Source organism: Astatotilapia calliptera, chromosome 3, assembly GCF_900246225.1.
Source record: "Astatotilapia calliptera chromosome 3, fAstCal1.2, whole genome shotgun sequence".
In the NCBI taxonomy this organism is placed as follows: Eukaryota; Metazoa; Chordata; class Actinopteri; order Cichliformes; family Cichlidae; genus Astatotilapia; species Astatotilapia calliptera.
The window spans coordinates 21,839,900-21,865,710 of NC_039304.1; the positions used below are offsets into that span (position 1 = coordinate 21,839,900).

Sequence of the window (25,811 nt, forward strand, 5' to 3'; positions counted from 1 at the left end):
TGGTAAGAGCAAGTCCAGCAGGACAATGCTCACGTCTTCAGCTCGAACTATGAGAACTGACTTCACCTCAAATTCTCTACAACAACATTCAATCTGTGCAATGAGCTCAAAACAATTCGGATCCACAGAGGCCACTCAAAGCAACCATCAGGACACCACAAAACACCCTCAGGAGGAAACTGAACTAAAAAATACTTCATGTTGAATTCCAGTTATTTTAATTTGTGTAACAAAGTAAAAACTAAATGTTCCTCAATGGAATAAGATTCTGCTAATAAACCTGCTCCAGCTCCAGCTTAGAGAAATTTCAAAAACACAGATCAAACTATGTTTTAAATGCACCGTGTTTCAGTTAAAATTCCCAGAGTGGATTTGCATGTTAATTATGTTTGCATTTGCTTACCCTTCTCGTTCTCTGGCACCAGGGTTTCAATGGGAGGCTCCAGCTCTCCGCTGTCCAGCAGGCAACACTTTGCCTGGGACAGAAAGAGGCGCAGACCCTGCAGAAGCTGCACGGAGGTCACGCGTGATGAGGACGATGCCGAAGGCGAAGACGTCAGGGATTTGAGCACCTCTCTCTGCTCTAGGAGGAAGTCCTGAATGATACCCCCGAAGATTGAGCGCCTGTCTCTGGACAGCTCTTCCACCAGCCGGGTGAGCCGCTTGTCTGGTGCAAAGAAGCACACAAATGCCTCGCTCATGCGGTGCAGCCCGCCGCGACCTCGAGAGCGCAAGAGTGGCGGGCGATGGTAGGCGTGCATTTGGGTTTGGGACATGCTTTCAGGTTCCGTGTCTGAGTCATGGTCCTCATCCATACTGCTGAAGGAACTGCTGCTGTCGAGCTCAGCCAAAGATGGAGCCGGGCGGCGCTCCATGGCCAGAAGTGCCACCTCGATGCCTGGCTCCTCAGCTGGGCCAGACGGCTGGGGCTTCGGAGGCTCCTCCACCTTGGGAGATGTCTTGAAGAGAGGAGAAGTTATTGCATGATGTGAAAAGCGACATATTTACTATAAATCAAGACAGAAAGGAGGTGTGCTCACATATCCGTATCAGTATAAGCATGCTTTGACGTGCAAATAAAGATCCTGACTCTTATTACTTGTGGCACATAGACAGACATCAGGTCATCCTCCTCAGCAGATCCAGGTGAAACAGCAGGAGTTCTCCTCAGGACGCCTGCACCGGCGTGAACTCTCCTCTGTGGGTTGTCGTTGGTCTTGTTCAGCCTTTCTGACCCACCAGGTTGCTCAACTGAAAGGGGAGGTGAGTAGGAACCAACCCCCTCGAGGGACAGATTCATGGAGGACTCAGAGAGCCGGAGCCGCATGCTGCGCTTGAAGCGGTGCCGTTTATTGGAGGCACTGTGGTTTGTGAGCTGTTGCTGCTGTAAAAAGGGAGGAAATGGATTCAAGGGTAGATTGATGAACTGTTTATTTTTCTATAAGTGATTATCTATAAGAGTAAAGTGCAGGGTGTAGTTATTTATCAGTTGCAGGGACGTTTCGATTTAGAGCACTTGTAGAGGCCAGAAAAGCACCAACGGGTGTCCTTGAAAGGTCTCAGAGAAAGCTTCTAAGCAACTAACCTTGCAAACCTCCAGCTGCAGAAAGAGCGGGTTAATGAAGCACAGTTTGCCTTGTGTGCCCCTTGACAGCAGGGGACATCGGTCCTGGACCCCAGTCTGGGCCTGACTGGTGGATGCAACTGGCTCCATCGGTCCATTTTGGATGTCTGAAGCACTCGGTGAACTCCAGAAGTCTAATTGAAAAACCAGGAGAGGGGAGATAACTTAAATATTTGAGTAAGTCTTTATTGTACTTTATTTTACAAGTGTTTAAACAGCGTTCCCATTTTTTAATGTTTCACCTGCTTGAAAACTAAAACAATACACAGCACAACACACAACATTAACCTGTGTTTTTTTACTGCAAGCTGATCCAGAAGCAGACTGATTTTGGAGAAGCATGATGAGAAAGAGTCTGGTTATCACTTTTCGCAATGAAGTCACACCCCACTGCACTACAGAAGTATGCCGCGCATTTAAAAATAGACGCAAGCTGGCAGCCACCACTTTAGTCAGCTATTACTTTACTCTCTCATTCTCTCAAACTTTGGTTTTCTGTCAGCGATCTCGTCCTGAACACATCTTTAAAGTCCTTAAATCTCATTTAGGTTCAGTGTTAAAGGGGGAAAAAACCCTCAACAGCCCCACCCCCACCTCTGGTTAGTGAATTATGAGAGAGTAGGACAAATAGGAAATACCTTATGGTAGCAGCTCTGTTGGGCTGAAGTATTTAGGCAATTTAGACAATTAGACAGGCTGACCCAAAAATGCTGATCTACGTTAAGTAACACTTATTATTTGGAGCAAGCGAATGTACCTGCTGCTGCAGTTTATTTTTTAAAGAGGCCACCAGTGACCGACCTTGTCCCATGTGTGAGATGGCCTCCAGCTGCCTGTGTGTTGACGCTCTAACGATGGCATCAGGTAGCTGCAGAGGCAAAGGCAACACATCCCTGCAGATCAAAGAAAAAGAAAAGTTCAAGTTTGAAGATATGTGAGATCAGAAAGTTAAAACTAGATACAGTCAATTTTACTACATGCAAGGAAGTCTGTGGACAGCTAAAAATTACGGGAATAAAACTGGTTTTAAAAACCAGTGGGCATCAAGATGCAGAAGAAGATTTAGGACCCAGCGTGCAAAGACTTTGCTCCCATTTAGGTGCAAAGGCATTAGGGGAGATCTGCCACTTCTCTTAAGAAGATTTGGGCATTCGGCCATCCATAGTGAAGTGAGGACTCTGCATAGGCCAGTGAGGTTGAATGTTAGCAAGAAGAATGATTGAGATTTATTATCAGTTATAATATTATTACCTGCTGATACAGTAGAAGGCCACCAGTCGACACAAGTCAGGGAAGCTGAGTGCTGAGCTCTCCAAGGCGAACGCTGGTTATACACAGACAGAGTTTGATTGACAGCTAATGGGAGCAGTGGGACACTTGTTCAGCTTTAACAGGAAATGTGCCAGTTGCAAAAAAAAATCTGGAGGACCCATCCTCTCCGGCCCACATCACTTCACCGAGAGAGTGTCTGAGCTGCACTGCGCCACAAACGCTGACTGGGTTGTCAACTCTCACACTTTTGACATGAGACACCTGTTTTCAGTCTGTCTCACACTCTCATGCTGTCAAAACAAATCTCGCTCCAATTAAGAGGAAGCCACGAAAAGAAGCCTTTATGAAAAGTAATCCATGTTAAACAGGCTTTCTCTCGACAGTCTGAACACCAACATCACAGAAAGCACCAGACTGCAGTTTAGTTCGTTTAGTTAGTGGATGCACACTTCGCCAAACTTCACCAACATCACAGATCGACTTTCGTGGATGTTGAGTTTTGCCTCGTTTACTCGACTCTACATTTTTCATCTATTACACATTGAAATTCCTACAAGAGAGCAGAAAATCACTGTGATGAGTTTGTAGCAGGTTTGACCTTCACCAGTAATACATGTAATCCATTTCTGACAAGCCTTTAACAGAAACTAAAGTTTACTTTGTTTTATTGATTTATTTGATTATTGGATTTATTTAATGAACTTTTCTCTGAGTTTATTGAATATCTGCTGCATTCAACAGCAGCATGATCCATTCGAGCATCTCAGAGAGCAGTGCAGCCATCCTCTGTAAAGCCATTTGTTTTGCTCTTTTTAACAGATTGATGTGTAAAGTAAAAAGTTTTCTCGTTTATTGCTTTTTGAAGTTTGAAGTTTTTGAAGTAGCAATGATTTGTATCATTGTACCACCTTTCTGCTCCATTACGGGTCCCTACTTCAATTTTTTTTTAGCTCCATCTCACCCTAACCCAATATTCTGTCACACCAACTTCAAACATGTCCTTCTTCACTACAGCCATGAACCTCCTCTGAGGTCTTCCTCTTTTCCTCCTGTCCAGCAGCTCTATATTCAACATTGTACACTATCCTTCTTCAGCACACATCCAAACCGTCTCGTGCTTGTCTATCTTAACATTTTCAACTCTGCTTCCTGTGCTTTTGTCAGTGCCACTGTCTCCAAACCATACATCTTGTTGTAAACCTTCCCTCTTACTCTTGCTGCTATCCTTCTGTCACAAATCACCAAGACACTCATCTCCCTCCACCCCTCCCTTCACTCTCCTATTGCTTTTTCTGTTGCTTTGGGTATATTTAAACTCCTCCATCTTTACGTCTTCTGCTCCTTGCATGTTCACATTTCCACCTGTCTCCCTCTCATTCACACATGTATTCTCTCTTGTTTTTTAGTCTTTCATTCCCCTTCTTTCCAGTGCATACCTCCACCTGCCCCAGGCCCTCACAACAGATCATTATGTTTTATAAAAAGGCTAATTTTGAATATTACATGTGATATGATGAAATAATTATCAGTTAATTTCATTTGTGCACATCTAAAAAGACGTAAAAACAAGCCTGACATGGTCTTTTTTTAGAGGTACAAAGATGACAACTTAGTGGCTGTGTAGGTAATTTCTAAAAAATAAGAGTCCAACCCTGCTGTACTCCAACACAAGCCCTCTCCCCCACATCCCCTCGCCCCTGATCTCACTCAGCCTGACTCTTGGCAGCTGTGGATGTGTTGAGTGTTATGTGTATTGCTTCAACTGCAGTTGGCTGATAATTTAGCTTGTTTTATACTCACTGGAGTCCTCCTCACAGATGAAGCACTCCTTAACAGAGGAGGCACTTCTGTCCGCTGTCACCCTCAAACACAGCACCTTCCTCTGGGTAGAGCTGCATTTGCGCACTAGAAATGTCTGTAAGCACAAAAAAAAAATCACCGAAAATAAGAACAGAACATTTTTTTTAGTTTTCTCAGGTCTAGGAGCTGATGTCCACTTCATGATTAAGGTTAATTTTCATGGTTTTCAATCAAACACATTTCATTTTAATTAGTGGAGAATTGCAGTTGGCATGAATAGGTTGATTGGTGGTACTTAGATGATGATGTTAATTAGATGAGGACATTTAGACCACCCTCAGTAAATATGAAGCTAAAGCAGGGAGAGCCAGGAATCATATCCACGTAAGATTTTACAAAATCCTGCTTTTTTAGTTACATATGTAACCATCCAGTTCATTGGTATGCACAAAAGATTATTCATTATTGTTTTACCTGATTAAATAGTATGAGTAATATGATTGATAGTTCCTCACCCCGACAGGTTCTCTGAGCAGGATGTAGAGGGCAGCTTCTTGGTTGAGTGACAGCTGCAGCCACACAGGATGTGTGAGCAGCAAACGATCCAGGACGCTGAAGGCCCGCTGAGAGCCTCGCTGGGAACTGCCCACCTCCTGCATCTGCAAGACAGATGCAACCAGAGAAAAAAAACAAATCAGACAAGCTGTTCCTGTCAAATATTTCAAATTTCAAACTTCAAATCATGATTTTTTTTTTAAGGACAGAAGTTTAAAGAAGCAGATTGTGATACAGCAGCACAGTACCAAGGAGGTTAGCACTGTTTCCACACAGCGGGGATGTCCTGGGATCAAATTCATCATGTGGCCAGATCCTTTCTGTGTGGAGGTAGTAGTTAGGGTGGTTAGGTTAATTAATTAACAAATTGTTCATAAATAATCTGTCTTTCACAGTCCAGTGACAGACTGGAAACCTGTCCAGTGTATACCTCTTCTAGACAGGCTAGACTCCAACCCCTGTGACCCTGATAAAGGTAGGAGGATGGATGTATGTGTTTACTCTCTGCCCCCGTAAAAAGTGATTAGGTTTCATATTTTAATTGCTGTTGTTAGCATTTTGTACCAAGGGAAAAGCTTTGAAATGTCTTTACTTTAGTTTTATTAAATAGTCATGAACCATTTTAGGCTCTATTAAGAAAAGTAAACACATGTTAGACTACTATTGATAATAATGATAACAATAATCTATTTGCTTATGAAGTCCCACAACATCAAGAATCAACCAAATTTGGCACACAGGCACATCTTAGGCCACCAAGTTTTTATCCATATCAGATATTATGATATCATCATGTTGCCTAGCAACAGGCAAAATGACCTATTAGTGGCATTTAAGGATCTAGTACGTTTTAGAAAGGTTTGATATCACGTTAATTACACAGCATTAATGTAATATTTATACCCACAACAGTTGAATTACACATAATATATTATGATGTCACTACACTGCCTGGCAACAAACGAATAAATGACCAGTTTTTAGCTTTTATGTACCTAACATGTTTTTAATGAGGTGTGGTATCGTTTTTATTCCACAACAAAAACATCTCACATATGTCCACAAAAACTGAATTGTTCATGATGAATTATAAACAGCATCATGTTACCTAGCAACCACCTACCAATGGGCTAAAACAACCTATTGTTAGCATTTATGCACCTACCACACCTTATAAAAGCATTTTATCATTCCAGTTTCATGAACAGGCCAAACAATACTGTCGCATGGGCATACAATAACAATAATAATAACAAGTTATTCACATGGTGTGGCCCTTCCCCACCAAAAGCTAGCATGACTCAAGAATCATCTGTGTGGTCCAGCTGCTAGCTTAGCATTAAGCTAGGCTCCAACACTGCTGATGGGACACTTTTAATGTAACACCAGACAAACTATAACACTTCACTTGAGTAGAACAGACTAAGTTGTTAATTATAGTTCAGAAGAATATATTATGAATATATAAAATAGTGTTAAATGTCAATAACTGCATGGTGTTAGAGTGGTGTTAGCTTTTATACCCAAGTCCTCCAAAACCTAATCAGTGTCAGTATGTTTACACTGTTGTCAGTTGTACTTCCTGTCTAATGGTTTGCCCTCATTAGTGTGACCTGTGTTTAGTCTGCAACACCTGTTTCCAATTAGTCATCAGCTTCCGTGGAGTATATAAGCCTCTAGCTGTTTGCTTGCCACCTGTTAGATTATTAATGATTTCTGTTGAAATATGGCTTGACTTTTGCCTGCCCCTCATTTGGATTGTTTGTCGCACAAACTGATTTCCTGTGTATGACCATCGTGTGTTTTCTGGATTGAAGACTTTTATTTCGCCCCAACCCCTCCGCCAGCCCCCTCGCAAGAGTTGTATTAGATTTGTCAGAAAGCCCACATAAAGTCTCAGCAAAGTGTTATTTATGTCGTGCTGTGTGTGTGATTTATGCAGAGTGCATACATTTTTATTTTTTGCATATTTTATAGTGTGCTGTAAAGCTGTACTTGCTTGAGATAGATAGAATTATTAAACAAGAGAAAGTCAAGAGATTGAAGTGGTGAGCCAATTTTTTTCTTGATAAATTATTCATGGTCTCAATTAGAACATATTAGCAATCCATTCCTGAGCTTTGTGGAAGAAACACCACCAGTTTCCTGCCATGTTTTTTTTTTAAACTCAATGGCCCTAGCGATGACACTGCAGCTCCTTTAGGCCCGCACCACACTCTGACTTTTACCTGCTGCCTGCCTGTGAGCGGCTTTAACCATCCTCATCCTTTACCAAACTTCACAAGTCCTGAACATTTAAAGCAGCTTTACATCCTTCTGTTCCTTCTATAATCTGCCAAAGTCTGCTGTGTTTCACATGCTGCACACCTCTCCTCCTTCTGTCACCACTATAGCAGCATTCCTAAAGAATTTATTGCACTTACACTTTCTAAACAGATTCACCTTTACGTGGACGTGAAGTGAAACTAATTCACTGTTTTTTGGGATTTTTTTGTGTTTGCTTATTTTTGGCTCTTTAATGTAAGCTTTCAGTCACAGTGTTACTTTCTCTGTAAGACTGGCTTGCTGCTGGATGTCACACTGTGTGGGCTGCCGGCGAACGCTTGCGAGCGTAGCAGCAGATGGTTGCTATGGCAACCTGGGCCTACACATCCTACCAGGCATTCCCACTCAGTGAAACACCCTTTCTCTAACAAGTTGGAGATGCGTACACACACACACACACACACACACACACACACACACACACACACACACACACACACACTGTTGGCTGACGGGTGACAGGTTTTTCCGGGGTGCAGAGGTGTTTTATTTCTAGGACGTACTTCTTTCCTTTATTCTTAAGGAAAGTGAAGAAATGATGTTGTTAATGATCATTATATTTCCAGTTCCTCCTTTTCCTTACATCAGACCGCTGAAGCACAGCTCACACACGATCTGTTTCAACGATATTAGTAAAAGCATTATGAATATTGTTTTCCTTTCAGTATCACATTTGAAATTTTCACATTTTTCATCACCTCCTGTTACCTATTACATAACCCTCCCCTCCTCCAGGAGAAACAAGTTCCCAGTCTGCACCCTGCAGGACCATTAACTGTAGATAGCACAGGAAAGGTTAGGAAACAAGTGCAGCACATATCAGTCACATTAGGGTCTGTGTTTTATGATAATAGCCACCTATATAAGATGCTTTCTCTATGTAAGAGGACAGTTTTAAGTGTGTTGTTCTTCTTCTTTAGCCTTTTAAACCCAGAATGCTAGTTTTCCAACACCTGTTAGTATTACTTAGTTGAGTTGTTATTGTAGGGTTACAAATTTAATTTAAATAAAGAAAGCCACTTGTTGCAGAGGTCAGATCCAAGAGTTGAGCTGCTGACCATAAAATCAAAGAAAACATGCTTTATTATCTCAACTATCTTAAAAATACAGACTTCTTTCATTCTGTGTGGGTAATTTTAAAAGACCTTTCCACATATATTGCGTCCATGTGTCTTTAAAAGTGGTGCGCTTTAATCAAAAATCTTTTTCACCATGTTTCATGTTTGTTAATGTTAAAAAAAACGGCTTACCAAATATTTGATGTGGCAGCAGCACCTCAGCTATCCTGTCTCATAAAGAAGATGGTGGGAATGCAACAGATTAAAGTACTGCATTTAAGTACTAAAAGTCTTGACTCTTTTTTACTTTTTAAATGATCATTTACTGGTCATTTTAAATGTAGATACCAGTAAGAAAATTAAAGCCGAGTGCCTTAAAGCTCGTGAGTCGTGGAAAACATCAGCCAAAATCCCCAATAGACTCAATGAGGCCCAACATCGATGGCTAAGATGGATCTTGCAGGTCTCTTACCAAGACCATGTCACGAATTAAGACGTCCACCACTGGACTGCCACACGTCCCCTCTGTGACATTGTGACTGAGCAATGTATGCACTTTGGAGGTCACATTTTACGCCAACTCCCGCGCTAACTGCCCAAGACTGCCCAAGCAAACCAGACCGCCCCCGTACAACATGGCGAAGGACTTTCGTTGATGATTTACACACCTAAGACATAACATGGGGTGAGGCCGAAGGAGCTGTAGCTGATCGATTACGCTGGCGGAGATCTGCCACCCAATACGGCGAACAGCGCGGGAGGGTAAAAAGCCTTAAACTTGGATTCCTCTTATTTGTTAAAGGAGGCCAAAATACCTGTGACTACAAACAGTTCTGGCTCCATAGAAGTGAAAACCGACCTCAGACCTGACTGCTTTAAGCACTTCCCTGATGACTTAATGCTCTTAATTGCTTATTTGGGTCTTATAGAATAATATACATGAAATTAATTTTGGAAAATTTGGCCACAAGTTTCAGAAAGGAGGATTATCCAGGATGTCCTCATACATATGGTTTCACAGTAGGATCCGCCCCTCATTTATCATATCCAAAATACCAATATAGGGATGGCAACATCAGCTTGAATCAGACAAAACACAATAAATAGTAATAACATTGTCTTTTGCAACCAGAGGTGTTGCCCCTTGTGGGTGTTGGGAAAATGCAGGTGTAAGTACCTCCACTGTTTACTTTACTCCTCAAACCCCTGGTCTATGTCCTTCTGCAGTCTATGCCCTATAACATAGCCTGATCTTAAGGTTTGAGCTAGCTTCCCATCATTAGCCAAAGCTGAAGTTAATAAAATCTGCTATTTCTTGATATTCCCTGTTTCATCGAGCCGTGGTCGGCCATCGGCCATGGCTAAATGTCCACTGTCATAAATTTCAAACCTAATTTCAATCAAGAAAATCCCTTCTTGTTGGCTTGAAATACAAAGACTGCTTTTGTTTACTTCGAGTAGCTATTGTTTCAGAAAATACTGAATTGTGAAGCTGCAAATCTGCCACTGTTATCCTGGCAAGCCTGACGACAGGCAGTTTTAAATGAATAAAACAAAGGATGAATCTTTATCCTTCAAAAAAATAAAAAAACTCAGACACACTTTACATGTGCATCACAAGTCAACAAGCAGCATCACTGTAAAAGTACAAGTCATATATCAAGCTGCTTAATGAATAATTACAATTTAAAATACGTGTTTTGTGTGTATATGTGCGTGTTTTTACGACTCTGAGTGGGCTTGGAGAGTCACATCATTGTGTATCTGGAGTCAACCACAGTCCGATGACCCGAACACACACACACACACACACGCACGCACACGCACACGCACGCACGCACGCACGCACACAAGGCCACAAGACAACCAGAGAGAGAATGAGAGAGCAAGACACAAATGTTTTGCTAGCCATCTCCAGGTCCACCTTACATAAAATGCAGTGCTGCCCACACACACACACACACACACACACACACACACACACACACACACACACACACACACAGAAAGTCTTATGTAATTCCCTCAGAGAAACAGAGAGGGAGAAACACAAAAGAAAGATAAAAGATAAAACGATGAAAAGAGAAGAGAGAAAAGTCGGCACTGCAAATTAAAGCTTGGATAAGGAAATCACAACATCGGTGGGCCCGCAGCGCTGCGAGCTGGCAGACTGGAAATGTAATAAGCAGAAGGAGACGACACACGCTGTATATCTAACAAGGTGTTTTTGCACCTGAGGGCAGCAGCTGCAGCATAAGCAGCAGCAGTGGGAGCCCAGCGGGGTAGAGCATAAAGTCTGATGCTGCTGATCGCACTCAGCACTTAACAAGAAGTAGATGAAGAGACAGTTAGGGCAAGGTTTGACTGAAGCGGGATGGGGAGAGGAGGAGGAGGGAAGGAGTGCTGAGCCCAGTAGTGCGATTCAGTGGGGAGTTGTTGAGGATTTTTAGAGAACCTTAAATTATGTTCCTCTTCTGGGAAAAAGGTAGAGGGGAGAAGAGCTTGTACAGTCAAAACTGGAGTGAGTGCTACAGAGGGGGGAAAAGGAGAAGCAGCAGGCTGTTGGTGGGTAATTTGAGCAGGAAACATCAGATTTTATTGTGCAAATAATGACTGACTGCTGGAGAAAACCTGGCTACACCTTTTGGAGAGGAGATGAGAAATTTTGAAAGAAATCCGAGCATGAGTGCGATGCTGCACAGAAGGACTGCGAGCGATGACGGGCTGACGGAGTGACTCAAACCCTGACAAAGGATGATTTTACAACAGATGTGAGAAAACACAGCAGGTGCAATAGGTATCAGTGTTTTGTTTAGATTTTATAGGCAGTGGTGCATCATAAATGGTGTACAGAGATTACATCACCACCTGTCTGTCACTGGACAACAACTCAGGACTCGAGAGAAAAACGGCTTTTAGGGCTGAATGTGAGTAAGTCACATTGTGGGGGATGAAAGAGATTGCTAACAGTGACCAGCTGCTATGCTAGAAGCTCAGCTTCATGCAGATGGTCAACATCATGGTGTCCAGATTTGCAGGATGCAGTTTGTCCGCCTCCACAGCAGCGTCCACTCAGGATGCACAGAAGCACAGTGGCGCCCCCAAGGGATCGAGCTTATTTGAAGACTTCACAGACAATGAACCCAAAAAGCTCTGCTGTGTCATGCATGTGAGGAAGAAGAGTATTGTCAGGTGTGCAAGGCAACTACTGGTTCTACAGCCATGAAATATGATTGGTCTTCTGGAGCCTCTACCCGCCCCCCCCCACCCCTCACCAACACCACTGGTCTAGAGTACAGCTGATCTGCAGATGAACAGCGCCATTGGATCTAAGAGTGGCTAGGACTGTGCATAACACATTTACTCAATGTGAATGGACTCATTACCCTTTAAACATGTCATACAACTATTGTTTTACACCATTATTAGATATTGAAAACAAATCTACATTTCATCTAGATTCATGTTAATTTGAAATATAAATCTGAAAATAAAATAATCCCACATCATCAACAGTTCAGGCTGCTGGTGGTAGAGGTGGTGCAAGGTGTAGGGGATGTTATCTTGATATACTTTAGTGCAAATAAGAATCCTGCCTCAGTAACACCACAGCCTGCCTGAGTATTGCTGCTGACCACATCCATCTGTTTATGACCACAGTGTGTCATCCAGCAGGATAACACACCATGTTACAAAGCTCAAAATATCTCTTGAGCTACCAACCTCCTGAACCACATCCACGTGACGTGGCACATCTATAGTCGCATTAGTGGTGAATAGCGAGTTTGTGTTGCAGTTCACTGCAGAAAAAACATCCAGTGCTCTGCTTTTTTTAAATCGTTTTTAGCGTTATCGTCGGTGTCCCTGGGTCTTTTCCCGAGTGTTATGAATAAATCTTCTTTTTTTAGGTACCGGTTTTATTTTGTTGTATTTATCCGCGACACCTTAAAGGCCAGTCCATGAAAATATTGTCAGACATAAACTGGTCTGTGGCGCAAAAAAGGTTGGAGACCGCTGACATATTTGATTAACTAAAACTTGTGCATCCTTTCTTGCAGCAAACCCCAAGTGTTTGCTTTGACAAATTACCTTCGGTTCCAGTACGGATGAACTTTAGACCTACCTGAGACACAACAAGTAATCCATCAAAGAAAGCCTAGTGTTTTGCAGTCACAAGGAGGGAGAAGATTTAAAAATAAATAACAGAATGTGCGATAAAAACTTAATGTAATGTAACATAAGTAATAACCAAAAAAAGCCCTCCTGAAATGTGAAATCAGGCTGTCCCAGATTGTTGCATGCTGCCCCTTTATTCTCCCTCCTGCTTCACACTCCTGCATTTCCCAGCATTCATTTCAGCAGCCTCCAGAGAACACTCATAAACTTGTTTTCAGCTGAGTTTTATGTGTAGGTGGATGTAGCCATATAATGACAGAGGCAGTAATAGCAAAGCAGCGCAGGCGTCCAGTTAAGCAGAAACCTTCGCGATTTACACATCTGCAAGCTGTGATCTGCAAGCCTGATCAGTTATCCCAAATAATGAGATGGGAAATGCTGCTGGTGATTGATGCACTGTCAAAAACGTCAAAGAAAATTCTAAATCATCCGTACAGTACTTCGCATTTTGCCAGCTACTCACAGGGGAAAAAACAAACCCTAATGCAATAAGTCCAGGGAAAGTTAGAGAGGCTCCTGAGACGGCAGCAGAGGAGGAACAAGGCGGAAACTTAAATCTCAACAACCCACCCACTTTTCACTGAGCTGATGCAGCTTCAGCTTCTGCCACACCGAGTGAAATCCACCGAGTTCTCACAAATGTAAACCCCAGCCAATAAACATGCAGTGATAGTAATGCTGAAAGCAGATAGCAGTGCCGTGCACTTTGCTCATTGTTACATCCTACATACGGTGTTTCCATCTGGAGTCTTTGATAAGCAGGCGCTGGAAATTCACTTTTTAAAAAAAATCATCTTCTACAGATTTTACATTTGGCAGGGACATAACATTTCATGGATATACACTGATGTTGCAGCTCTGAGAAATCCACAGGATGCACAGATTTCTGCACATTTATAGCAGCTTACCATCGACAAATTAACATGACTAATAATAAGAATTAACAGGTTATTGTGCACATTTATTAATCACATACAGAAAATGTATTTTTCCCAAGTTCTGTTAAACAGAGCAAGGAACTTTTAACACAGCTTTTCCAAACATCCTAGTTTTATTATAGATACTTACATTACTTTACGTTCCCCATTTGACCTCCCTGATGCTGAAAGTCAGTTGTGCGTTGTTTTTGCTGGATAACAGCCTGCAGTCGTTTGTTGTAGTTTTCAGTAAGTATCACTTATGTCTCCTCAGCAATCCCAGGCCATTCTTGTTTCATGGGTTTTTCTTTCTGAAGCTTCACATATCCTTCTTTCATCATGATTCCTTCCATCTTGACAAGATTCCTGGTACCAGATCTTCTGAAGCATCCCCACAACATAATACTCCACCATGTTTCACTGTGGAGTTGTTTTCCTCTCTCTTCTTTCTCCAAACATAAGCAGCATCTCTGTGGCCAAAGAGACCTAGTTTTTGGGTCATCTGAAATCTTGTGCCACACTTCCAGTGTACATAATGTCTCCAGGTGGTCCTTTAATCAGACAGTAGTCAATCGTTTTCTTTCCAGAGTCTTTGAAATCTTTGTCTTCCCACCTCTGCCAGGTTTAAACTGTCTAAACTGACTTCTTTTGCTTTTGACATGATGCGTTTTCAAGAAATAGCTCAAACCCATGCTGGAGTTTTTATACTGTGTGTTAAATAAAAGATAAGCCTTACTTTTAGTTTGATTTTACAAAGTTAAACCACATCATTGCACAGTAGAGGTTTGTGCTATGGCTCAATAAACCTCTCATTTTTTCTGTAATTGTGTAGAAAAAAATATTCATTCATTCTTTGAAATGCTTAAAGAAAAGTAGAATGTTTAGAAATACTATGTCGACCATCCCTTAACTGTTAAAAATGACTTTTGACAAAAACTTTAAAATTCATAGGCCTAGTAGCTGTTCTCACCTGTATAGCATTCACTCCAGCAAGTCAGGCTCAAATGCACGCTCAGCAGATCAGCTGATCTCAGTGCTAACCCAAATCAGCTGTAGGTTCAGCTGATATGCATTGTGCAGTTGGCAAATGTAGCGTAGAACATGCTATTTGAGTCTTTTTAGCTCACATCAGTTGCTGCCTATTGCAAGCCTCTTTGCAACCCACTGTCACCACAACACATCTTCTCTTGTCATTTCAGACAATGTGTCTTGCTGCTGCAGCAGAAAAGTTTTTCCTACTCTGAAGAGGATGGTGGCAGGAAAAATGTGTACAGGCATTAATATATTGCGATGAATTTATATTTGTTATTTCTGATCAATATGGCGGCCACATTGCTGGATTTATGAACAGTGGCCAGTGGTCTATCTACTTGAATGTAACTACACACTGTTATATACACAGTATACGCCAGCTCTAACTTCATAATAGTTGAAGCCTTAACATGTCAAGCAGAGGTAGTTCTAAACTCAAACAGAAATCAGACTAACAACTGTGTACTTAAGGTTCAGCATAAATTCTTGCTTTGACGCCAGCCACTCTCTCATCAGTCTGTAAAATCTCTCATTTGCATAAGAGTGACCATGACAGTGGATAAGTATAGCCAGCAGCCCATCACTGCATGCGTAGGATGACTAATGGAACAACATAATTGCAGTGGGCTATAAGTATCCACAGGGGGCAACAGTGGGCACGGGGGCCTGCTGACTGATGACAGGTGTCCGTTTTGATGCCTGCTGCATAAGCGGCATAGCAAAGGCACTCAGGGCCAGTGACAAGGAAGTGAGAGCAGTGTTGTGTGTATGTGTGTGTGCATGACGAAGTAGTACAAAGGCATTAGTATGAGTCAGAAGCAACACTTGGGCTGTAGGAGAGAAGAAGGACTGTTAGCATAACTGTGAATTTTCATAATTTTAGAAGCATATCGGTTAACTGATGTGGTGATTCAGAAGGAGCATTATCACAAATAGTTCTGTCAGACCAGAGATGCGTGTCTGTGTGTGTGTGTAATGAGAGAAAAGCTAAATGTGATCCATTATGATGTCAAATCATTTAACTGTTCCATTTTTGCTCCATAGTGTGACACAGAGGTCAGCCTGCAACCTATAATCATTCAGCTTTTGTTAATGGCAGCTTTAGGTATATAATGCATGTTAAAATCTTATGATTATTTGAATTCAGGATAATTTGGCGTGAATAATTGCGTGTTTAGCACTGAAAAGAGCAAATATGAGGTGTGGAGACTGCAGTTATTATGAGGTGTAAATCTAATATAGGATATTTTTAGATTTGATACGGATCCCAAATTGGATAAGTATGCCCATTCAGACAGAGAAATAAAGTGAACCGTGATTTAAACATAAGAAATGAAAAAAATAATCCACAGTATTGAAGTCCTCCTATTAAAACTATCTATAAAAGCACATTTAGACTGAAAAAACATTAGGAGTATAATTATAGTACAAATTTACTGCAGTCATTAACCCTGAAAAAGAAAAAAACTCTGAAAAGCACGTACTGAATACGAAACAGCAGCTTGCTGATGAACATCTTGCGCGGGTTAGCAGCTAAAGATACAGATATTTTCTCAGGAGTGACTAAAAGCAGAGCTGAAAGTATGTGAATGTTAGCGCTAAATTCAGCAGGTGAACAGAAACACCAGCTGAATGATAGAGCTGCCTGTTGAATGGAATGATGGACGTGTTAGCTAAACTATTAGCTATCCAGTCGTTAAGTCTGACGTCACTAGCCGTGTCTGGGCCTAAACTCTGCTGCAGGTCCATATATCAAACGATCACTATGGCATTACTGAGAGTTGAAAAACTGTCTAAAGTCTTTCATCTTTAATAAAATGATCAGCGTTCTGCTCTACCAGGTGTAACAATTGAGTTTAACATCCAGGCATCCATGAAAACAGAATTTATGACATTTAACGGGAAGTTAGCAGGAAGTTAGCTCGCTAGCTTTTATCTAAATACAATATAGCATGTCCTGACTGTGGGGTTTTGGAAACAAATTAAAACGTACAGCTCTGTTATCACTTCCAACATAAATAAAGACAGAAAACTAAACAGCAGTGACGTTTGTAGGGTTACTGAAGTTGGGCTAGCTGGTATATAATGATGTGCTACGTGACCGCTAGCGACACAGCTATGTTAGCATAATATAAACAAGCTAACTTTTTTTCCACTCGATAAAAGTTAACGTGAGTGTTCTCGGTGGTCAGGAACAAATGTAATCGCATGGCAGGATGCTGTAAAAGGACCAAACTTCAGCCAGGAGAACAACTGAGATAATCCATCCACAATACGAGGTTAGTCATTCATATACTGCTGCATGGGCTGGGCTGTTACATCCTAAGGTTTTAAAAACTGAGCTTAAATAAATGATTAGTGGTAATAAAAGCCGAGGGAGGTCAACAGTGATCACTGACTGTTTTAGGAGCTTTTTGAGATTAAATAGAAGAAAATACAAAACATTAAACATGTTAACAACACAAAAGCCAGACTAGACACGCAGACTACTTTAGACCCGGAAGTAGGATTCGTCACGTCATCACTTAACAACCGGATAGTAACTCGCACAGTAGTGCCAAGCAGCAGCTGCTGGGGCAGAAAAATAAAGCCAGTGTGGACATGCCAAAACTTGAGTTCACTTTGAGAGCAAATGTTTCCCTCTATATCAACTGTACAAGGAGTCATGTTTGTTTGAAAGGCTGAAAGTTATCATTATTAGAGAGGTGGAGGCTAACACAGGGGGCTGTCATGCTAGCTCTCTGCTAGGCTCTCACCTATGTTATTTTAAGTCGGTGAAATTCACATATTTTTGGTGTTGGTGCCTTTAAGAATATTCCCATTACATTTTTCAGTAACACGTTTTCAATTCAATAATCACATTACAGTTAGATTTACTCATTACTGCATTTTCACAGACAGCATATGTGCTCATTAGGATAACCGTTTGTGTTGGTGTGCGGGATAGTGGCCCCAGGTTTATATTGTTAACTGGTTTTTATGTGATGACGCATTTAAGCCATGTTACAGAGTAACGTGAAAACTAATTAGCAAGTAATGTAACAAATTACTTTTTTTCTGTGGAATAGTTAAGTAATGTACTGCATTACTTTCAAGAAAAGCAGTGACTAATGTGAAATACATAACCTTTACTGAATAACAACCCCAACACTGCTTGCTAATAAGGGAGCAGCTGAAAGACAACATAGCACTAATTAGCAGCTGTGTCGGTGGGTACACACATGGGATAAAGTGGGCCAGTGTTCCAGCACCTTCAGCTAATGAGTATTTAAATCTTACAGTTTACGATACAAAAATACTTTCAAGTAAGCATTTTTGTTCTGTGCAGTTTGACACAATGTGTCTACTAGCTAAAGGTACAGATACTGTATTTCACAGGGACAGAAAAACAGAAACAACATGTTAATGTGTAAAACTGTCGGAGGTGGAAAAAGATGTGGAAGTGTGGGAGAAGAGGACAGGAAAGTAAGAAGAAACATTTAAATAGGAAATTTAAAGCTTACATAATGTGATGTGCTGCTGGAGTTGAGTTTTTTTTTCATATTGTATACAATATTGTGGTACATTTTATAGTGATTGATGTTAAACGGCTGCAGGGCAGGTTGTGGTATCCTTGGTAACTGGCAGGTTAGTTCCTGGCTACTATGAGAGACATTGAAAGAAACAGAAACGGCACTAAAATAATTTGGAATAAAATTTTGTGTGAGAATTTTGCAACAGGAGGGATGCCTTGAAAGTTCAAATAATTAAAACCACTACAAGCATGTAGTACACAATGGTACTATATGTGTATTCTGGCCACAAATAAAGAACAAAAACGACCAAACAATAAAGTACATCCGTTTCCCAGGTGACCAATCTATTTTGCATGTGTCACCAGAGGGCACCAAAGGCCCATAGAAAGCATTTTCTAAATACAAATAAACTTTAACCTAAAGTAATCCTAAATGTTTATTTCGTAACTACAATATTCTAATATGTTATTTGAATGCTTGTGCACATGTAAACAGTATTTATAGACTATTTACATATAAATAATATCAATGTTCTTCAGAAATGTGCACATTAATTTGACTGACCAAGCGGTGGTTAGCATACCACCCAGACTAGCAAGTTTAGACATTAGCAATTTAAGAAAAAATATACACAACAAATAAAGCTATTGATATCTAGTACTCTCTAATATTGATTATAAATAACAAATGAATAAACTTACGTGAGTGCATTTACGCATCCTCAGAACAGACTTTAGCTACTGTCAATCCACTAAGTGTTGACCACGCTGCATAATGCTGTAGAAGAACAGCTATTGGCCAATAAACCCAAGAAGGACCAATCAAAGAGCTCAAAACTAAACCAATAAAATCGAACCTTTACTGAAAGCATTTTTATCAGTAGCGGTTAAGCTTAAAGAGGAAAAACCTCCTAAAGTCTTATTTGTGGTAAAAGTAAGCAAACTTTTAAAAGATGTTTTTAATCAGATATGAGTGAATCTGTGCATTTTTTAATATCCTGGTTTAAATTTAAAGTTTAATTTAATAATACTTTAAAATTTGTTTTAAATTTGTTTAAAAGTAACAGGACCTGCTTCCAGAAGAACTTTGGTAGGAGTCATCAATGTGAATTTTAGCTGATATTTCACCCTTTTGCTGTCTTTTTAATAGTTAGGATTTGGAAAGCATTCATGATGCCTCATATAACATCTACTCATATAGTGTAGGATGCAGCTGGGTGAATCCAGGAAGAGGAGGAAACCTCAGAGCCAGCAGTCAGCTGACTTCAGCTGGTCCACAAAGAAAACGTGCTGGAGCCCACATTAGACATGTATGCTGCTTTTTTCTGAGTGACTCATGAGCTATCCATGCACCTTGCTAACTAAGCTTGATAGTATTAGCAGGTAAATTCATATTCAAACCACTCATCCAAATATGTGACGCAGCACGGGAAAAGCCAGTCAGAGATGCCAACCAACAATCCTGGCTGTGCACAAAAACAAACAAAACACAAAAGAAAAAAATCACGAACAAGGAGACATTCCAATATTTCTGTTTGCTATCTTAACTTCAGTGTCTGCAAATATGTCTCAAAACTGTCAGAATTTTTGTAAAATGTAAAAAAAAAAAATAAAAAAAAAATAAAATTCTGTCTTCAGAATGTTAGCTTCTAGTCCCCCAGAAAACGTATTTTTCTTCACAAGGCAGTAGGTGGCGTCACAGTGGCCTCATCTATTTTTAAATACAGTCTGTGGTCCCACAACAAAACAAAGTAAGTGGTCGTCATCAGCTTTGAGAAAGTCTAAAAATGTGGACTATTTGTGAGCAGTGACTATTATTATTTATATACAAATAATCAGTGGATAAAGTTTTGACTGAGGTTTTAATTTACTGCAAATCTTATTTACTGTGTCTTTTTCCCACCGTGTTTTGGAGCTTATCTGGAAAGCCTGTACTCGATTTGGAGTGCCAAAGTTGTCCATCTGAACAGGTCACTAAATCTTGCATTTTCCTCATAATAAGAGCTGGAAAAGTTGCCAAGATAACAGCCCGGCCACATTCACTTGTCTCCCACGAAAACTGGAAACCAACTTTCTTCAAGATGCTGTCACTTTGCCGTTGTCACTTCTCAAAAACACATAACAACTGGAATCTCACCACGCGACTGCCAGATTTTCTCACACCGCTTTCAGCAAAAACAAGGCGAAACACCTCTCCTCTCCTTCTTAATCTCTCTTTATCCCGACTGCGGTTAAAGCTGTGATCCAAAATGTGCTTGGAAACAATAGGATCCATACCCTTAACAAAAGTCTTTTCAGCATCGCAGTTCCTCCTTTTTTCTGGTGTTGCTTGACCTCTGCATGACTGCGTGATTCACAGTGTAACTAATGACGCATGAGGAGCTCTTCATACAAAATGGTATTTTTGTAAAGGACTGTTAGGTAATGTCAGAGGTTTTTCCATAAGCGGGAGTGAATAATATCTCTAAAAGTTGAGTTTTGTCAGGGGTCTTTGGAGAAGATATTGATTGAGTAGATATAGCATCTCGTAGACTTTGTGCTAATATCAGTTTTAGCAGCTTTTTAAGACTTTGATTAGGAACTTTAAAGTTTAGTTTTATTCTATCAAACACTTTCCTCCAAAGAAACCTCAAACTAGACGATCATGTTAGAGTTAGGACTAAAAATGTTTCCTAAACTACTAGTTTGCTGATAAGACTTTAGTGCGTGTATATGCGTCCATACATTTGGTTAGTATTTAAATTCCCCGGCTTTCCTGCGATATCTACCGTGGATTTAATCTCACGAGCGCGGACTTGACAACGACAAAGAGGGATCACTTTCATCTTTCATTTTCAGATTGTGTTAGAGTGACCACAAGAGGACAAAAGCCTGCATTAATACTGTAATCTCTCTGAAGAAGCCAGGGAAGGAGGACGACAAACCAGATCTGTTGGTTTTCAAGTTCTGCTCTATTAAACAACCCCTACTGATTTTTTTTTTAAAGTGCTGTCACAATAAACGTAAAAATAAAACAGTCAACTATATGTTTTTTGACATATTTAAGGAGTCAGATTTAGCAAACTCGCCGTCTTTAATCCGTAAACCAAATTCAAATCTTTTACTTTGTGATGTTTTGTTGAGTCAGTGTACGTAAGCCGTAAACCTCTCGTCTTGAACATCTACCTTGGAGCATTTATCCACCAGACGTGCTCAAACATGAGGGAAAAAGCTGTCAGGTTGCCTAAGAAACACACCTATATTAGGACTATAACAACACACTTCCTAATTTAATTACACTGCATGAAACAGTAACCAAACGATATCCTCCAAATCCTGCTGTTTTACATCCACTCCATAAGTGCTGTGGTGCATGCGGTACCCTAACAGTGAGGAGACAGGGTGGGATCTGTGGTCTTAACCAGGAGGTAATGAATATGAGGCAGTGCAGAGCTTCTGATCACATCATGTCTTATCGATTTTGGAGTATTTGTACTTCGAACGCAGAGTGTTGTTTTTCAGAGCTCCATCTGTCAATAACTTGTTGAGTTGGAACTGATTAATTTCAACCTTAAAACCAATAGAGGTGGTAATTTGGGGATATATCTTTTATCATACAAAAGGCACTCTGTAATTTGTGACGTGTCCGTGACCTTTTACTTGTTAATACTACATATTAGCTTGCGAGTTAGAGGAGTGCACGTGTGCAGTACGACAAAAGTGATCACTTCTGTGATGGTTTCTTTCAAGTGGTTATGTAGGTGTGTTATTTTCTGCTGCCTCTTTAGATGCAGGCGAAGCTTTACCATAACGTTACGAATGCAGCAATCATTCTTAACTGATAAAGACAACATCTGGGGACCTCCCCTCTACCCTTAATGAGAAGTACTGACACCGATAAAGATCAATGACATCATTAAAGACGTGTTTCGACCACCGGTAGACCACTCTCACTTGAAGTTTGTTTCTGCCGCTGACAAACTAAAACACTTTTTGGGATCTGTAAGTCATAATTTAAGGTTATTATCTAATTTCAAGTTTTTTACTCAGACGTTTTGCGTTAGCAAGTCAAAGTTTTGAGATAATACCTGGAAATTGGGACTCAAGCTTCTGAGAAGATCCGTTGAAACTTCGAGCTTATGGATGCAAAAAAAGAGTTTTTTTCTAGAAATGATTGGCACTAATTATTAAGAAGAGATTGGAAGCTGTGTTCTTGTTTGTGTGTCTGTTTATTGTTATTGTGGTTAATTTGAAGCTATAAACAGAGAGCTATACCAGCAACCATACCAGGGAGATATTATCATAAACATCTGCTGTTTCCATACCAAAATGATCATAGTTGTGCTTTAAGTTCTCTCTGTTAAGACCTGAGGGTGTTGGGGTGGCGACCTATTCATGGTGATACCTCACCTCTCCAATAAAAACAACAGCTCCAGCAGCACCGTCACGACCGTGGTTGGATAAGAAGGAGTATGTATTTTCCCCATTTTGCATATATTTACAAAAAATGCAATTTTTTTACTCGTATCACATTGTATGAAGCATTGGTAGCTACTGACAATTTGTTTTCCTGTAAAGTGCTGCCCTGCCCTACTGTGCATTTAAATTAATCTGACTTAAGCTGACTGGAGAAGGCGTTCGCATTGGAAAGCGAGCGTCTTACATCCTAAGTTAGTGCAGCTTAACTTGATTATACTGCTGGGACACACTGATGGGAAATGGTTGTTATCTAAAAAAAACAAAAAACTAATTACATCTTTAATAAAGTTTTGATTCGGTGCCCAAAATAGCCTCTAACTGAAGAGTAAGAAACTGCTCTCAGTGGAGAAACTGTCTCCTGTGCCAGCAATCCTTATATATCTGCCAGACTTTTCAAAATGGTGGACGTTTGCTTTAGGAGTGAGCACTTTTTTTCTGTTTTTTCTCTCTTGTGTTTCAAGGTGATGCCACAATTTCTTAGCAGTGAAGAGGGGAAGCCTGCCATATACATGAGTCAGGTTACTGTAATGTGTCTGTCTGCGCACCGTTTCCAGCACAGAGGACAGGCTGCTCAGCAAAGGACTGAACTCTGTCCAACAGCTCTGAGCGTCATGCCTGGGCACTCTGCGATCGCACTCCTCCTACACAACACAGGGCAGAAAGCAGCCCCCCTCCCCCTACACACACATAAATATATACGCACACATTTGGTCAAAATCAACATGTCAGTCCACCATTCAGCAATCACAGACTCCTTGTAGGTAGGACGGCATAATCACAGCAACGACTCGCAAAGCAATCAGTAATGCTCGTGGCCTCATCTGCATCTGCATTTAAAAGAAGGGTGGGGGGTCTTAAAAAAGGAATAAATAAAAACTATATTTTTTTTAAAAAAAAAACAGCAGTCATGTAAAGTCACAAAACGCCACTTACAGTAATGCGCCTCTCAGAATTAACGAGCAAAACAACAGCGAGGAAGTGGGAACATCACATCTACTCCTACGCAGGCAGGATGGCACTTCAGTTTTAAAGTTATGTAACAGTCCATTGGTGTGAGATTACATTCACTTTGCCCTCTGAGGGGAGACAGGAGATCAAGATACTTCAAAAATAAAAGTCTGAGTGGCTAATTGAACACTGGCATGCCTCGTGAAGGTGCAGTTCAACCAAAAAAAAGAAAGAAAAGAAAAGAAAGCCAGGCGGATGGATGGGTGGATGGATGGTCATTAGTTCACCTCCAAAACCTGCAGAGATGAAAATTTGCATTACTTCTCGTGGGTGGCTGGTTTGATTAGGTGCTGGAGGAAATCTGGGGGAAAAAACGCCCTGAACTTCTGCTTGTCTGAGGTAATATGGTAATTTGAAATCTTCAGGCTGTACACAGACAAATCTGCAGCACAACCACTGAGAGACAGAAGGAAAAACCATCAGTAAAGTTGAAGGAGGAACAGCCCAAGTACACAGTGCAGACCTGTGGCTGAGAATAATGAATACCTACACCCAAACTGTTATTATCATGTAAAAAACATCCATATTAATTTCATGAAACCTCCACTTTGAGCTTTGGGTCGTGCGTCAGCCTCACTCCCACCCGCCCCCCTGCACCAACGCTTTCCGACCGTCCTAATCGCTAATTGATTAATTGGCACAAACTTTAATGTCGAGGGGACGCACACGCGTGAATCACCGAGCTGCATTGTTTACCGAGACGTCCCCTGCTGACCGGAAACTACGTTAAACAACAAACGCCGACGCGCTTTGAACTTGAGAAGAGAAAGGGGACCTTCAAAAGGGAGGAGAAAATATTAATACAGCTACTGGAGCCTGGAGCTGTGCTGCATGTGCCAACTCTCCAGGAACTACCTCTTCCTTTTTTTTCCAACTTCGCGCAGGCTTATTTTTATTTATTTATTTTTATGCATCTTCACAGCCAGTCACACCTGTCTCCCTTTTTCTTTTTTCTTTTTAACGCAAATTTCGATTCCAAAAAAAACAAAAACAAACTTACCTTCTATCTGAAGGTGGGAACAGGTGCTGCGGGGCGCTGTGCGCAGTCTGCTGTCTTAATTAAGCGTCCGCGAGAGTTTAATGGTTATGTACGAAGAGGGTGCCGAGCCTCCGAGTCCGAGCACCATGCTGTGGGAACACGGGCTTGTCAAGAAAATGCGCACAACACCGGCGACAAGGCGGAGGAGCGCATTTTTAATTCTGTCTGAGCATCTGAAGTGATACACAGTCACAGCAGAGACACACTGTGTGCCCCCCTCCCGCCTCCCTGACTCTGACACTCACTCACTCACACCAATCCAAATCACACCATGCCAGGGAAAATATTCTGCTTGTAAATCCACTTTTTTTTCTTTTTTTTTTTTTTGACATAGTGGACACGATATTTAATAGAGGGCGTTTCCCGTGTAATCATGCAGGAGCCTCACAAAACTTTAAGCCTTTTGTAATGTTCTCATGAGGTTGATGGACTCCAAGAAGGAGACAGCACCAGTGCAAACTATAAAAGACGAAATCATTTGTCTTTTAGGGGACACAAGGCACGTTTTTAAATCTGTGATATAACCAAGAAAATAACGTAGAAATATTATAAACAGACTTTTTACTGCAGAAAGGCAGCGAATCGTCCCACTTCTGTTCCCCTAATGAAGCCCTTGAGTATATAACGCGCTGTTCAGGTGGAAGAGAAAGCGCACAAAGGTCCTGAAAATGCTAATTGAAACAATTTGCATTTTCCCACAGAGACTAAACGATCAAAAATAACACCGCTCTTTATAAAACTGCGTGTGTGTGACCATGGGAGAAGCTGTGAGAAGCGTCACATAACCGGAACTGGACTTTGACGCACTGTGCGCTTTTTTGTGAGAGCTATTTCTGGACTGCTGCATCAATCTTTTTTTCTTTTTTTTCTTCTTACAGGTGAAGGTGTGTGGTTCTGCTAATGGCCGCCAGGTGACGCCAGAGTCCGCGCTTTATGTCGCCGACATGGCCAAAAAGCTCCAGAAGTTTTCTGAAACAGGTGAACATTTGGTTCTGGTTCTTTATGTGTGACTTTGAACAACATTTACCTTCCT

At 41.0% G+C, this 25,811-nt stretch overlaps 1 protein-coding gene across 11 annotated transcripts in view; it reads right to left on the bottom strand.

The window, feature by feature from the left end:
- rin1b (Ras and Rab interactor 1b) overlaps positions 1–25,042 on the bottom strand; it is a 41,622-nt gene extending 16,580 nt beyond the window's left edge. The window contains exons 1-12 of one of the 11 annotated variants that reach the window (XM_026162369.1): positions 24,740–25,042; positions 8,827–8,861; positions 8,285–8,351; positions 8,080–8,191; positions 5,500–5,571; positions 5,212–5,355; positions 4,697–4,811; positions 2,876–2,948; positions 2,426–2,517; positions 1,586–1,758; positions 1,100–1,384; positions 404–959 (exon numbers count right to left, since the gene is read on the bottom strand). In XM_026162369.1, coding sequence (XP_026018154.1) covers positions 404–959; positions 1,100–1,384; positions 1,586–1,758; positions 2,426–2,517; positions 2,876–2,948; positions 4,697–4,811; positions 5,212–5,355; positions 5,500–5,556 — 1,495 coding nt within the window. In that variant the 5' untranslated portion in view covers positions 5,557–5,571; positions 8,080–8,191; positions 8,285–8,351; positions 8,827–8,861; positions 24,740–25,042. Of the gene's footprint in view, positions 1–403; positions 960–1,099; positions 1,385–1,585; positions 1,759–2,425; positions 2,518–2,875; positions 2,949–4,696; positions 4,812–5,211; positions 5,356–5,499; positions 5,572–6,884; positions 7,514–8,079; positions 8,240–8,274; positions 8,352–8,826; positions 8,862–14,697; positions 14,776–18,975; positions 19,110–20,176; positions 22,184–24,739 lie in introns of those variants that run through there. The other 10 variants (XM_026162367.1, XM_026162370.1, XM_026162373.1 and 7 more) reach the window with 10 other exon arrangements.
- Between the last annotated feature and the right edge of the window lie 769 nt (positions 25,043–25,811).